This window comes from Diadema setosum, chromosome 18 (genome assembly GCF_964275005.1).
Source record: "Diadema setosum chromosome 18, eeDiaSeto1, whole genome shotgun sequence".
Taxonomy (NCBI): domain Eukaryota; kingdom Metazoa; phylum Echinodermata; class Echinoidea; order Diadematoida; family Diadematidae; genus Diadema; species Diadema setosum.
In genome coordinates, this window is record NC_092702.1 from 435,839 (window position 1) to 451,200 (window position 15,362).

A 15,362-nucleotide genomic window follows, 5' to 3' on the forward strand; every position below is an offset into this window, starting at 1 on the left:
TGAGGACGACTGCTTTATTACCATTTGAGAGAAAACAAGAAGCATAGTATACACCATGGCAGAAAAGGGGAACAGTCTCAGCTAGCGATGTCAGGATTGTGTTTTTTTGACGTCCTCTCATATAGACTCCTCCGCTTCATATCTTTTCAAATAAAAATCCCAATTATGCTTTATATACAAGAATATATTTACTACATGATGCTAAATACAAAATCAAAGAGAAATTAATTTCAGAGTACAAACTTGCTGGTGTTTCAATGATACCATTTTTGCTTCACTGGCGGAAGTTTCTTATGCAACCGATAGGAAACGTATTATATGAGCAGACTGTGAGGTTCTGCCTTGTACTGTTCAGAGTAAGCAAATAATACATCAGCTCCTTTTCCAAATCAAGGAGAATAATTCATACCCATCCATCAAATTTTCAACACTTTCCTTGCATGTACATTTCTTCTTTAATTACCCTTACATTTTACTTTGTACATGATTATGCTCACATAGCATGGCTGTCCAAAACAGTTTCATAATTATTCATGATATAAATGAAGTGTATTTACACAAGCAACAAATGGATTACTCCTTACATTCGTATCATACTTGGCTTTAAAAAAAAGTGACTATCATATGAAACCTGTTTAATTTCCTTTTTTTTTCAATACTGAGTAACATTAACATTCACCAAATCATATATTTCTAAATATTACTTTTAACAATCTTATCCATATATTTTCACAAATATGTCAGAAAACTTAATGCCACATTTGAAGTGAGCATTAGATTTCTTTCAGCATCTTAATAATAGCACAATCATTTCCATAAATACCAGCTATTCTCCCCAAGAAAGCAAGACTGTTAAAAATATCAACTTACACACAGACAGTGTGCTTACAGCAGTTTTAGATCCTACACTGCTCAGTAGTACACCAATTGATGTTGTACTATCATACAACTTACACACATTTGCTAAATACACAACAGGCTGAACTCCTAGCAATGTATGGAAGAGAGTTGTATATCTTTGAAGTATATTTACCATGTATGCAAATTGAAAATTGAAAGTTGTCTTCTGAATCAGATATCCTTGGTTTAGTCATGAAAGTTTACCTATAGTAACACGATCAAGACAGTTTCTTCCATAATAAATAAAATGATAATTGGCAATCTATGCAGACTATGACATAAAATCAGCAAAGAAGCTGTATCAGGCACAATGTTTGGTCACAATTCCACACTTGCTTTCACAAACAGTGATATTACTGTAGCCTGATCAGCAGTCACATTATAGCCAGGATTTCATTGCTACAATCTTCTGCTTTCACTGCTTCCAATCTTCTGGTTTTATTGGGGAGAAAGACAAAACCTTCTGCTGGCTGAATAAGTGAGTACTGTGCAATCTTAAGAATAATTAAGCACAAAAATTCAAATTTAAGTAAGCTTGTCAATATCTCTTACAGAATACAAAACTGTGATTTCAATAGGGAAGTCAGGGTATCTACTATCCAAAAGAACATTTACATGAGGACTTATCTAAAATGTATGCATAATCAGCAGAATTTACTTCATGAACATCAACAGAAATTGTTAAACAACATTACTGAATTTACCAAAAATGACTCTTGTTAAATTCCACATAATTTTGCATAATATTCAGGCAAAATTGATAAGTACAATAATATCATGAAAACTCCTGCAGATATATATGAAATATTACTCTGCAAAATCAATCAGTATTTTCTCTAACAATACATACTTTAGCACTGTACATGAACACCAAAATAAAACATATAGAATTTACTTTCTACAATATTCTCATATGACATAAATTTTGTCATCCCTACATAGGGCTTTTAAACATATTCTTATGATGGATAAACATTCATATTTCCTCAAACTGGAAAACATCTACTGTAAAAGTGGAAATTTTTGTGGTGTGAAAATTTTCTTGCATTCAGTGTGACCAGATAGTAGCGCGAAAATAAAAGCAGGCAAATACTTTTGCTTGTTACATGTACCACTATGTATTATCTTGATTCTGCAGAATTAAAAATTGCAAAATTAATCTCACTTGGCAGAGCGTGAAAAATTACTCACGCAAAAATATCCACTTTTACAGTGGTCTTTCTTGGTGTTTGTGGCACAAAAGTTTCACCTGCACTACCACCGTATATAGACATTATACAAAGTTTCATGTACTATCGCTATGTGATATCCAATTAACTAGAGAAATTTTGCTCTGTGTATCACCAGTATATGTCTGTTCACACAAAATTGGTGAAATTCTGCTGATCTTGGTTTTCTAGGTTATATGATGTTGTGACTAAACAGGTAAACAATGAGAGCTATCAAATCAAACGACCTTAAGTACAACAAGGTCATGAAATCTGGTTGTTTAGTGACTACATAAATGTCTTTAAATCTAAGTACTTACCAGTTAAAAGAATATGAGCAATAATACAAACAAAACCCATGAACATCATGCAATTACAGTAATGTTGTAAAAACTCTCTAATAAGCAAATGTACGGTGGAAAGACAAGGGCTTTTTAAACAATCACGAAAAATGATATTTAGGTCTGATTATGTTAACATACTGATGAATACCCAAAGGTCTCCACTACATTAACATTTTCACTTTCATTACTTGAGCAAACCAAAGGATTGCATATGAACATAATTTAAGTGTGCCACTTCTTTCAGGCTGTTGTAAAGGCACGGGAGAGAGAAAATGCATGTGTACAAAACACATTTAAGGCTTCAAAGACACAATTGCAGTGTGATGGATAATATTAGAGCTTGAAAAACTTCAGGGTTTATCACTAGATTGATAATTTCGTTTCAACAGCTGATTCCTGCCACAGCGCTGACTAGGAAGATAAAGCAGAGGTAATGATTTGATATTGGACCCTAAGGTTGATGACTGGTACATCAAACACCAATTCAGATAATATTACTGCCTAACTTTGAGAAAAACAGTCACAGAGTTATGTAGCAGCAGGCTTTTAATAAGCAGACTAATTCTTGTAAGAAAGGTGTAAAGGCAACAGCCATTGAGAACAGACCGACAAAGTACGACTGGACCTTGTAACAAGGGATTATACTTTCAGAATCTATTATTCAACACAGGCTTACAAACCCTAATGGAACAAGGCTTTGCTGCTAAATCTTATGAAAACAAACATGAACACACATGGCCTTGTTGCAAGACTTACCATTCACATTAATTTAGATTAAGTTCTCACTTGTTTGAATACATGTAATAACAGGTCATGAGGTCACATTGGAAGTCAAACAAGCACTGAGTGTCAACATAAACAATCTCACATTATGTTACTCAATCAAAATGAAAATAAAACTTTCATCATTACTTGAACTGAGACTACACCATACATCACTGGAATGTCTCCCAACACACACTTTCTTCGACGAGATAAATACACTTGATTTCTCCTATTTATCAAACAATGTCAATTTGGCCTGAGACATTGATGTACTCATAGATATTGAATGCAAGGAAAAAAAACAAAAACAAACAAACAAACAAACATGACATCATGAAGCAGAAACAAAATAAACTCATGCTTCTACTCCTTGACTGCAGTTCTCAGTATGACATATAAATCTAGGGAGAAAGTTTAGAAGCATGTCAATATCTGTTAAAGATATTGCTACTGGCAAACATTTTGAATTTCCATCTCTGGGATTGCCACATATATTAGCGACAAAAGGCCACAAAGTTCAAATGAAGTGTCTTCTGAGACTCTATGATCAATCTCTTAGGAATCTTTGCATCACTTAATCTTAGTTCATGCCAACTGAGAATTACCTCTATCTTCCTATTCCAGCAGTCAACACAGACAATCAGGTGCAAACATTCTCCATGCGAGTCCATTAGAGAATGAAGTCACATTAAAATAACTGGTCAAAGTGTAACACCATGTTCATCTGACAGTGTTTGACTGGCTGTTCGCTGGTCACATGAACAGCTCAGAACAAAATTGCCAAAGTAGCCTACATTCTTCCGTATTTGAAAAATGTCCCAAGATATTTTGCGTGCTTTTACAACATAAAGTGTTTTAAGTCAGGACTAACATACATCGATATTACCTTCAATACCTATCAATTCTCTCTACTGTCTGAATAGATTCCAATCACCTCAAAGCTCTATGAGTGGTGAAAGTCAAAACTAGATAAGATAACCCTGAGGCATTCCTTGAAATGTTCTAATCACAGTCCTCCTTTGATGCTTTCTGAGCAGACAAGAGGAAAACAGATCACTGAATCCAAATAGCCGACTGGTCATCGGTCATCGGTCAGTGACATTTGAGCCCTAGTAATCCACAATCAATAGCTTACACATGCAATCAAAGCAGGAAAGAAAACCTAAGTCAACAACATTTTAACGTCAGCTGAAACAACAATCATCTCTCTAGCTAAAGCTACAGATGTCATGCCAGAAAAAAACAACAACAAACAAGCAGAAGAGTGGGTGACAACTCTCACTCAGCTAGGCAAGCTTCCCATCATTCATGGTAGAAATCATCCTTTGGCATTATCATGAGGAGAGATGGGGTCACACGTCTAGTCTCCAGTTATAACCGTTCGATACTCAAAAGCTGGTTTGTTTTGCAGAGTGCAGGATGCATGATGGAGCTAGGAGTGTATTTCTCATACTCTTCCTTACATTTGGACTTCCTCCTTTGTGTTACTGTCATCCAAAGAGGCCATAATTATGAGAGAAAACGATACCTACATCAAGCCAGAGAAAAAGAGGTCTCTGTCTCTTGTTCTAGTCCAGTTTGTCTGCGTGTCTGTCACACAATCCTATCCATTATCCATAGCGTTCCTTTGTAATGTTCTCCACACAGGTATTATGGAGACTCCACTGGCTTACTGTGTAGCTTTGATGGGAGAAATAGAGAGATGTAGAGAGAGATAGGAGAGGAAAGAGGGAGGGATAATGTTGGGATTGGGACCAGGATGGCATCTAAGGTCCTACTAGAGAGCACTCAGGCTGTGTCTCTTAAGATTGGGACCAGGATGGCATCTAAGGTCCTACTAGAGAGCACTCAGGCTGTGTCTCTTATACTTCATTGCATCAGAGTTGCTTGCTGCTGGTTCAGCGTTGCCAGAGTAAAACTCTTCTTGCTTCTCAAGCTCCCTGTTAAAGTTCTCCTCCAATTCCTGCATCAGAGAAAAAAAATGATGTCTTCTGTAAATGGTATACAAACTAGAATACAACTGTTCTTACAAAATTGGTCCTGTAAAGGAGAGATATTTTCTTTTTTGTTTTTGGCTGATTTTGTTAAACTATATAACAAGTGGTCATTTGCTATCAACAGCAAACTAAAAAGATATATGAATGTGAACTTGCACGTGTATGGGCAGGTTTTAACATTCATCACAAACTTCATAGAAGTTTTTTCTTCCCATGTAAACCTTAGCCTTCATGAGGCACAAAGTGCATGACATGACAGGGCAAGGAAAAGAACTGATTTCAATAGACATCCACTTTCTACACCCAACAAGACACCTGCCCAACCACCCTAACCACCCATCCTGAAACTCATCCCGCATCCTCCTCCTTTCATCATCCTGCCCCACCCCCCTGAAACCCAATCCCATCTCCCCTGCTCTTATCACCCTGCCCCACCCACCCTAAAACCCAACCCCATGTACCTCCTTCTATCACCCTGCCCCACCCACCCTAAAACCCAATCCCATCTCCCCTCCTCTCATCACCCTGCCCCACCCACCCTAAAACCCAACCCCTACTCCCCTCCTCTCATCACCCTACACCACCCACCCTAAACCCAACCCCATCTCCCCTCCTCTCATCACATTGCTACACCAATCCACTCTGAAACCCAACCAATCTCCACTCCTCCTTACCTTCTTACGAGGCCTCAGCTGCTCCTTCCACTTTTTGACCTCCTCTGCATGACTATCATCCCGTTCTTTGACCTTCACCGTCTCTTGCTCCATCAGCACCTTCCTCTTCTCATTCTGAGGGTAGAGTGAGAATCAAAGATGGAATGAAAAGATAAAAGCACACAGGGATTAAAGTAGCTGCCAAGATCTACTTTATGCACGATCTGGTGAGCGCTAATATTTAAAGTCTCAATCATTGAAGCTAGCCGACCACATCCCATTGATCAGAGACAACTTTCGCCCATGGGAGAACATTTTTGTAATGTTCTCCCATGGGCCAACATTTTCACATAACAAATGACAAAGGATACCAAACGATTGAACGATCATATTTTTCACGCAATCGATAGGATAAATTTGCCTATTCCATACAATGTAAAAAAGATGACCGATTATTGTAATGCGTACGAAAGTGTTATTTGAACGACCCGAACAATACTATCTTCAAACCTGCTAAAGACATGTTCCACGCGATGATGCAGAAGCTCAAAAGTGAGGGAAAGGGAGTTATCAAACACAAGGAGCCAATCACAAAGGGTGACATGATCAAAATTAAGAACTCTTCAGCTTTGGATGTTTCTACACCAAGAGGACTTCAAAATAAAGTTTCATGGATGGCATGCTTCATTTCTGTAATCGCGGCCGCGGAAACCTGCGAGACATGAAGAAAGACGACTTTGCTCAACAGACTCAACCAACCGATCCTACGTCTACGTGAAGAAAGACAAATTAACAAAAAATCATCGTGGTGAGCTTGGCGTTGATGGTGAGGAAAGCTAAACAGGTAGGATGTATGAGACTGCTTCAGATGATTGCCCAGTGAAGTCATTCTATTCTTACATGTCACGACTTAATCCTTCCTGTGCATTCTTGTGGCAACGACCAAAGGCTAAATTCAGTCCTGATAGCCAAACTCTGTGGTATCACAATATGCCTGTTGGCAAGAACCTGGGACAAATGATGGTGAAAATTTCAGCTGAAGCAAACTGTTCTACAAAATACATGAATCACTGTTTGCGTGCAACGACTATCACAACTCTCGACGTAGCAGGCTTTGAAGCACGTCATATTATGGCAGTTTCGGGTCGCATGGCAGAATCTAGTCTGAAACATTACTCCAGAATTCAAGAAGCACAAAAACGACGGATGAGTTTCACAATTTCAGAACAATGTCAGTACAATACTGCCTGTACCAGTACATCATCATCAGAACCTGGTTCTGGTCCTTCAACAAGCACAGTCCTACCCCTACTAGCCCATAGTAGGCCTAAATCTACAAGCATGAGTAGCGCCAGGAATCTATCAGCATCAACAAGCAATGGTACTATGGAAATAGTTCCAGCTTCACCACCAGCACAGCCACAGCAGATTCGTGAGTTTGCCGTGTCAACTTCTCCAGTGAACATATCCCAAATAAACTCCAACAAGATCGATTCCCACCAGCACCTCCACTTTCATGGATGTAAGGTGAACATTTTCTACAAGTGGATTACACTAACCGGTCACTGTAGTTCCAGCGGTCTGCGCACAAAGTACTGTACCTCTACATAACTATAAGTTCACGTTCTTCAGACTTTGAAAATTCTCCATGCTCAACATAGACCTAAGTTTCTGTGACAAGTTGAAGGTAAGTTTTCTCAGATTACTTTGACTATAATATCAACCCATAACAGATGATGGTATTTGACTAACCCATATAATATAACAGATGATGACTTTTGTTGTCGGGAACATACCAAACATTCGACCCTCACGGTTTGAAATGCTATTTCGGGAGGCTATAAGTTTAAAACCTCCCTCAATAACATTTCAAACCCTTCGGGTGGAACATTCGGTATGTTCCCTCCCCAGCCAGTCATCATCTATATAATATGCTTACTAGTTGTACAATAAGGATTTTCACGGCAGGATATACATGTATTTCAAGAGAATATGCAGTATTTCCATCTACATGTACCTCCCACATCACAGCATCCAGTGAACAACTTCCAATCATACAAGTTTAATCAAAGCTCTTGCTATTACATCGTGCTAGACAGCTGCTAAATCAATGAATACCAGTACATGCTCGTAAGATCCAAATGAAACATACATGTACATATATTCTAATAACAACTTGCAGTTTACAGGGGTAAACATCTTTCATTTCCAATCACATTTATTCTCAAGCCCAACTTTGTTAATTTGCTTGCCAGTGCAACATATTGTAAAACCAGAAATTTAAATTCTCGTGAAATTCGCGAGATCCAAGATTCGCGCGAATTAAAATGCATGTGAAAGTTCTTGTCTACATTATATGCATTAAATGCCAGTGGCAATTTGCGAACATTTTATGCTGTGACAAAAGCCACTGGTTCTATTTGCAAAAATGTCATTGCGTAAAAATGTCTTGCTTTTACAATAAATCAGGTAGGTGTACTGAGAAGAATGAGTAGATACAGATTCACAAAGACTACTGCACACATGCCAGCCACTCTTCACTAAGTGAAGCCAGAGTCATGGAGGTGATGATGACAGGCCAGAAGACTTACATGGTCAGTCAAGAGTTCCTGGTTGATAGCAGCGTGTCTCTGTCTCAAGTCAATCAGCTGCTTCTCTTGTTTCTCTTTCTGCTTGTTCATCTCTGCCTTGTATCGCTTGCTTTCATTGTCTTGGAACTACAGGATGAGAGACATAAGCATATCAGAAGATTGTGTGGCAAGACTGTCAGGCAAAGTTTATATCTAGTTCTGCACTCTTCCTTCCAGACTGTAACATTTGAGCTTCATTCATTCATCCACGAATGAATGAATTTGAGCTGATTATCGATGAACTGAAAGCTAAAACAAATTTCTTGGAAGGGCTCAAAACTTCCACCATTTGGAATTAGCTTGCAATATATTGGAAAACTCTACTAAGAAACTTATCTGACTAATGCGATTTGCCAAGAAAACAAGTTGTTTTGGATTACTTTGAGATAAAAAATGTAAAATAATTTTGATCGTAATACACAACTATAATTCCTGAAGCGCCCTCCCCATTAGTAGTGGGTACATAAAACATTACCAGTACATGAAGTTGTGCCTGAGCACCAGTATAGAATCCTATACAGCACACAAGCTGTATAGGATTCATTCAAGAGTCAGAGGTAATTTTTGTGACCCTTGACCTACCTCTTTCAGCTTCTCTCTCTCCTGTTCTGCTGTCAGGTTCTGCTTATTGATCTGTAAGCTCTTCTTGAACATCGCCAGCCTTGCCCGTCCCTCATTTCTCAGTCGCCGTGGTAACTGCCTCTGGTCCTGGACATGCTTCTCTTTCAATTCCTCCTCCTCACGCTCAAAGTGGCTCTTGAGCTGCTGGACCTCCTAAGCAGACAAACCAATGCACACAGAACATCTCACTGTCATTAGGAGATCCAGATTCATGCATACTTAATGTATATTCACCTTAATGTTCAATCTTAACTGTTTATATAATGTGTGTTTCCAATGTGGACAAAATAATGATGATTAATTTCCTTACAGTAACACAATTCTACATGAACTTTACCACATGAGCCTTTAACATCAAGATTTATAAATAGCACCCTCTATAGGGCAGAAGCACCTGCAGGTTTCACTTTGATGTAACACACACATGAAAGAATCTAAGTGTAGACTAAACAAATCACAAGCCATCACTGATATTAACATGATATGGTAATGAACATAAAAACCAGTGTAAATGCTGCAGAATGGATGAACAGGTATGATTGTCTATATCACACTTGTACCATTGCACCTTGTGAATGAAGACTGAGATCATCATAAATCCTAAGCACTGCATAAGTTGATAAGTGAGGTGAACTGGTAGACATGGCATTAGTTGATCAAGTTTGGGAACTATGGGTCAAAGAACTAAAAAGAGGAGGAAGGAGATATCTCTTTCCTACCACTAGAGGGAGTCCTGTCACCTACCTTCTCTTGTCGCATGACCAGGTGATGGCGTTGAAGGAAGAACATGTCTTTGAGTTGGTTTTTAGAAATTTGATGTCTCTCCTTTAGATGTCTTTCTTCCATCTCCCAGATGGCTGATTCTCTCGCTGCAGGGTGGAGGGAAAATCATATCGACCAGAATAATATCTAAATTTATTAGAACTTCACATTGGGGTAATACCTGTTTGGCACATGTCACATGCTTCAGCATAATTCAATGACATAGTACTTTTTACCTTTCAGGTTTAATTTTGTATCTCAATATTTCATGAAATTGTAAGGAGAGAATTTATTTTGTTTCAGCTCTGAACCCTATCCAACTGAATGATTAAACAAGAGACCCGCGGGTCTAGCGCTCACCTGAGTATCACGAGTTCACCTTTCACGCAGTCACTAATCTAAATCATTCACAGCTCTACTAAAATTTGACCAGGCATTCTCAAGTAGAAGATGAAAATGTACAATAAGGGCCCAAATTTTCTAAGATTCCTTAATTAATTAGGGGGGATTGGGGCCCCCTGGGGCCCTCTGGGTGGGGCATGGTGCCCATTTTGATAAATTGAGATCCTGACTTCCTAGGGATGCTACTTGCCAAGTTTGACGAAAATCCATCATGAGGTTTTCAGGAAGAAGATGAAAATGTACAATTCAGGCCTCCATTTGGACCTTCCCAACCCCCCCCCCCCCCTGCCCCCAAGAGGGGCACCCCTGGATCTGCTATGAACAAACTTGAAGCTACGTTCATTAATGTACTCACTCATAGTATTATCGTAGCTCTATAACTTCTGGTTCTAGAGAAGAAGATTTTTACAGATTCCTTAATTTTGGGGGGTCTGGGCCCCCCCTGGGGGCCCCCTGGGTGGGGCATGGTGCCCATTTTAACAAATTGAGATCCTAACCCCCTAGGGATGCTACCTGCCAAGTTTGGTGAAAATGGGTCATGGGGTTCTCAAGAAGAAGATGAAAATGTACAATTTCGACCCCATTAGGACCCCTCCCCACCCCCCTCCCCTGGGTCCCAAGGGGGGCACCCCTGATTCTGCCATGAACAAACTTGAAACTACAGTCATCAATGTACTAACTCATAGTATTAACTTAGCTCTATCACTTCTGGTTCTAGAGAAGAAGATTTTTACAGATTCCTTAATTTTGGGGGGTTTGGGCCCCCCTGGGGGCCCCCTGGGTGGGGCATGGTGCCCATTTTAACAAATTGAGTTCCTAACCCCCTAGGGATGCTACCTGCCAAGTTTGATGAAAATCGGTCTTGGGGTTTTCAAGAAGAAGATGAAAATGTAAAAAGTTTACGCCGGACAAAGGGCGATCGCAATAGCTCACTTGAGCCTTTGGCTCAGGTGAGCTAAAAAGTAACTACGTGAAGAGAAAGAAGGAACACGAGGTGAAGACTGAATCTGTGCTTTATCCCTGAGTTGTCAACTGTCCATGAGGTCAGGCAGAGAAAAACACAACCTCTTAATGAATTGGATAAAATTCAAATATTAACTTACCAACTTTGCACTCCTCTGGAAAGAGCCATCTACATGTACACTGTATTTACACTTTACATAAATGATTACATTAATGGTTTTTAACATTCCATTTATACAATTCAAGTGATTATCCATTCTTTTTCAATTAAAAGGTTTCCAATAGAAAAAATGTGACCCGCTACAACAAAAGGATCCTAAAGTCGCTGACGGCAGAGCCGAGAAAATCGAGTTTGAAGTCACATCATTAAAATTGGTCAAAACAATAGGATTTGTGTTTTTGGCATAATTTTGTAGTCTAATGTTTTGCCCATCATCTGCCGAAATTTCGAAGCTAAATGATCAAAGGAAAGGCAAGAAATCAGCATTTTTCTGGGCCATGATTTTCTGACATTCAATGTAACAAAACGTGTCCAAAGATTTGGATTTAGCGCCACAACTAGACTCCGCCCCTAGCAACGAGGGAGTGATCTTATTAGTCAGTGCATGACATCCTGACTACTGATTGGTTGTGCGTAGACCGCTGGCGCTAAGCTTGAATGAACATTACAGAGGTCGCTAGGAGCATACCTTCTATTGTCAAGCGGTGAAAACTGTCTCGCCTTCCCTTGATCATGTTAGTGTCGGAAGGAAAACTTTCAAGGCGTTTTTCTTGAAACTCTGATTTCCTCAACCACTTGACATGCGCTAATAAAATCATAGATATCTCCGCAACCGAGTACTTTTATGAGTTGTGTTATATATGAAATTAGAGTAGAAGAGTAAGGGAATAATGTCATGTCATTTTCAGAAAATTGTCCTCCCCCGACTTTCAAATCCTTTTGTTGTAGCGGGTCACAAATGGTTTGCTCATGTAAGAATCAGTGCTACATCTATGATGTGAGGTAGAGATAGATGATGTAATAGGTTTGGTAAAATCAGGCTACATAAATTCTGGTTATTCTAAGTGGTCTTGATTGCATCACTGGTAGAAGAGTTCCTATCAATCCTATCATCCCTAGAACCCACCTCTGAGCTTGTTGTGTTTCTCCACCAGGAATTTATGTTCCAGCTGTGCCACCTGAGATCGGTGAGCCTGAGTAAGCTTCAAGATCTGTGCCTCCATGTCATCCCGTTGCCTAGCGAGGAACTCCCTCTCCTCATTCTGCTGGCGAACCTCAAACTCCTCTCGACGTTTCCTCACTGTCTCTCGGTCACCCTTGGTACCCTTCAGTTCCCTCGAGGCTCTCTTCTTACCCTCCCTAAACTGCCTCATTTCCTTGTCCTGTGGAAGAGACATAACAATAAATAACTGACACTGTTTTCCTCTACTAATCACAATCTTCTACTGGGCTCTTCCATCAGCACACATACTCCAATGTTATGTGGCACACATTTTCCCACACTGCTGAGGAAGTCCACAGCATTCTCAACAATACAACATGCTCAGTCATTTTTTTCTTTTTCAGCAGCAAATACGGTGATCCCTAATCAAATTATATATTCTTGTATGTTACGCGAAACGGATCAGGGTACAACATCCACACTCAGCCCGACTCACATTGCAGCAAATTATATCACACAATTAACAATTAATTTCCCATTCAATAAATGATAACAAAACTTGTAGCCATCAAACCAAATATTTCAACAACAACAAAAGTAAAGAAGAAAACATCATTTCTGAGATACAATGTCAACAAAGTCACAACATCCGAACAACATGTCATTTTTGGGTGATAGCACAAACACATGTACACGTATACCAGGAAGACTAACCTACCACGCTATAGCGGAAGTTTGTGAAGCATGCTGATGCTTCCCTGGCTACAGTACATGCTACATCTTTACGTCTTTTTGGCCACTTCTATTTTATCTCACGTCAAATCATTTTGACATTGTTCAGAAAAGTCATACCTGATCTGACTTGATTTTCTTCTTGGTAGATTTCAGTTCTGCCTCTTGTGATAACTCCAGTTTTTCCACATTCTGCTTCTGTTGGCGGTTGAGAATCTCGATCTCCATGTCAAACTTCTTCATCATCACCTGGGGTCAAAAAGAATTTCACATTGCTCTTCAAATTTATCAGATCTGCTGTCAAACATGAAGGAGGTCTTCGGGTCATTGAAGATCATCACAAGTGCCTTCAGAAAGCAGAGATTATTTTGACCCTTTCAATGGAATGATTTCAAGAATTGAGAGATACTTCACTTTAAATCACCTGTTCTACACTGTTCACCATAGATTCATTACACAGGGTATATAAAATCACATTGCAGAACTACTGCACTGAGCACTAACAGTTATGAATACATAACAAGATGCTAAGATCTTTCTAGACATTAATACAGAATACTTCAACTTCCCCATTTTGACATTGCTTCTGGTGTCACCTACGTATCAACAAATTCTCATTTTAAACTAAAATCATATTTGGCAATCAAAACAAGAAAATACTAACACTACTCAGTAGTACTGGGTCTTTTTGCCCAGAATCTTTGAAAATCAACTTAACCCCATAATGATAGAATATGAGAAATTTCTCCTAAACAACCTGATTGCATAAGATCTAATCTAGAAATGAATACTCCATGATATATAATTTTTTTTTTTCTTATGATGCAGAATCTGGTATGATGTCTGCCCAGAGAGGAGGAGGATGTTGCTAGGTTACCCCTTTTTCATTCTCCTGCTTCTTGTCCAGCTGCTCCATCTGTTGTAGGATCTTGGTAGCTAGGTTGTTAGACTCCTTCGTCTCTCCTTTCCTCATCCTACGAATCTCCCGAAGCTCATTCTTCCTGTAGTCACAAATCATACCAGACACCATCTTTATCCTCATCTAACTAATACCATTGTGACATCATCGTGTAAGTTCTTTCATCTCCTCACAGAACTGCACCCTCACCTTATTACCCACTTAACTGGAATTTCATTGGAGAGTTATCTATCAATTCTTGTGTTGCCAAAGATATTTTATACAATATTTTCCCATCATGTGCACTAAGCATGCTGCCCTTCTCTGTAACCATTTTTTTTTCAATGTCAATGCAATAAATTACAATAAATTAATCACAGAAATACTAGTGACGTGTAACAGACTATGTGTCATTAAAAAAAGCTACAAAATAGAGAAGTTTAAGGACAGTAAAGGGAGGGGACAAAAGACAAGAGATAATGATCATGAACAGCTCCTCTCATTTGACAACTCAAGTGAGCCAAAATATTTTTTTCCTATTGATCATTCTTATCATGACTCTTTTCTTTTTCTAATTTGAAATAGGATTGTCAATATATTGTCATTTTCAATATTGTGTTACTTTCTGGATACTGTTGAGTAGCAGCATAATATTCCTACTGGAAGGAGGAAAGAAGAATCTGCCGACCAAACTCCATTTACCACTGAATACCGGTACAAGTCACTTGAGATCAAGAAATGTGTTCATATATATCAAATTGTTGTCTAGGAGTCCACACACTCAGTTGATGAGATGTTCATACCTGAGAGCATGTAGCTCCTTTGCCTTGTCTTCATCACCAGCTTTGACAACCTTATGGGTTGTCAGGGTAACAACCTTTCCATCCAGGACGAACTTTCTTGTCTTCTTCAGTGTCTTGTAAGAAGGCTTCTCCTGTAAATTATGTGTGTAAACATAGGATTAAAATTAATGAATCTATGTCGATGTAGGGCAATTTGTCAATAAGTTGCAAACAAAGGATTATTGACATAGAGGAAAACTAAAGAACTCCTGATTCATGTTTGCCTACAGGCTGATTTACTACCGAAAAGAGAAAGAGAAATAGCACTGTTTGAGATGGAATACTTCCTGTACTTTAAACTTCTTTGATTTGTGATGGGTGCACAGCCACATCACTATTAAACAGAAAATCCATGACAGATTGTATATTGACTATATTAGAGTAAAGAGAACATTCTCAACACTGACAAACTGCCACTTTGAAGACCTTGACCTTTCTATGTTGGAATAAATCTCAATATGCTTTACATTATCAATGATGTG

The 15,362-nt window shown here is 38.9% G+C and overlaps 1 protein-coding gene and 1 pseudogene across 2 annotated transcripts in view; one reads left to right on the forward strand and one right to left on the reverse strand.

Annotated features, from left to right (window-relative positions):
• Nucleotides 1-3,526: 3,526 nt before the first annotated feature.
• LOC140242103 (serine/threonine-protein kinase 10-like) overlaps nt 3,527-15,362 on the reverse strand; it is a 72,348-nt gene continuing 60,512 nt past the window's right edge. For both annotated transcript variants that reach the window (XM_072321863.1, XM_072321862.1), the window contains exons 10-18: nt 14,842-14,972; nt 14,018-14,141; nt 13,261-13,389; nt 12,373-12,628; nt 9,863-9,987; nt 9,080-9,271; nt 8,459-8,584; nt 5,889-6,002; nt 3,527-5,180 (exon numbers count right to left, since the gene is read on the reverse strand). In XM_072321863.1, coding sequence (XP_072177964.1) covers nt 5,055-5,180; nt 5,889-6,002; nt 8,459-8,584; nt 9,080-9,271; nt 9,863-9,987; nt 12,373-12,628; nt 13,261-13,389; nt 14,018-14,141; nt 14,842-14,972 — 1,323 coding nt within the window. In that variant the 3' untranslated portion in view covers nt 3,527-5,054. The remainder of the gene's footprint in view (nt 5,181-5,888; nt 6,003-8,458; nt 8,585-9,079; nt 9,272-9,862; nt 9,988-12,372; nt 12,629-13,260; nt 13,390-14,017; nt 14,142-14,841; nt 14,973-15,362) is intronic.
• Nucleotides 6,083-7,478, forward strand: LOC140241637 (uncharacterized; annotated as a pseudogene).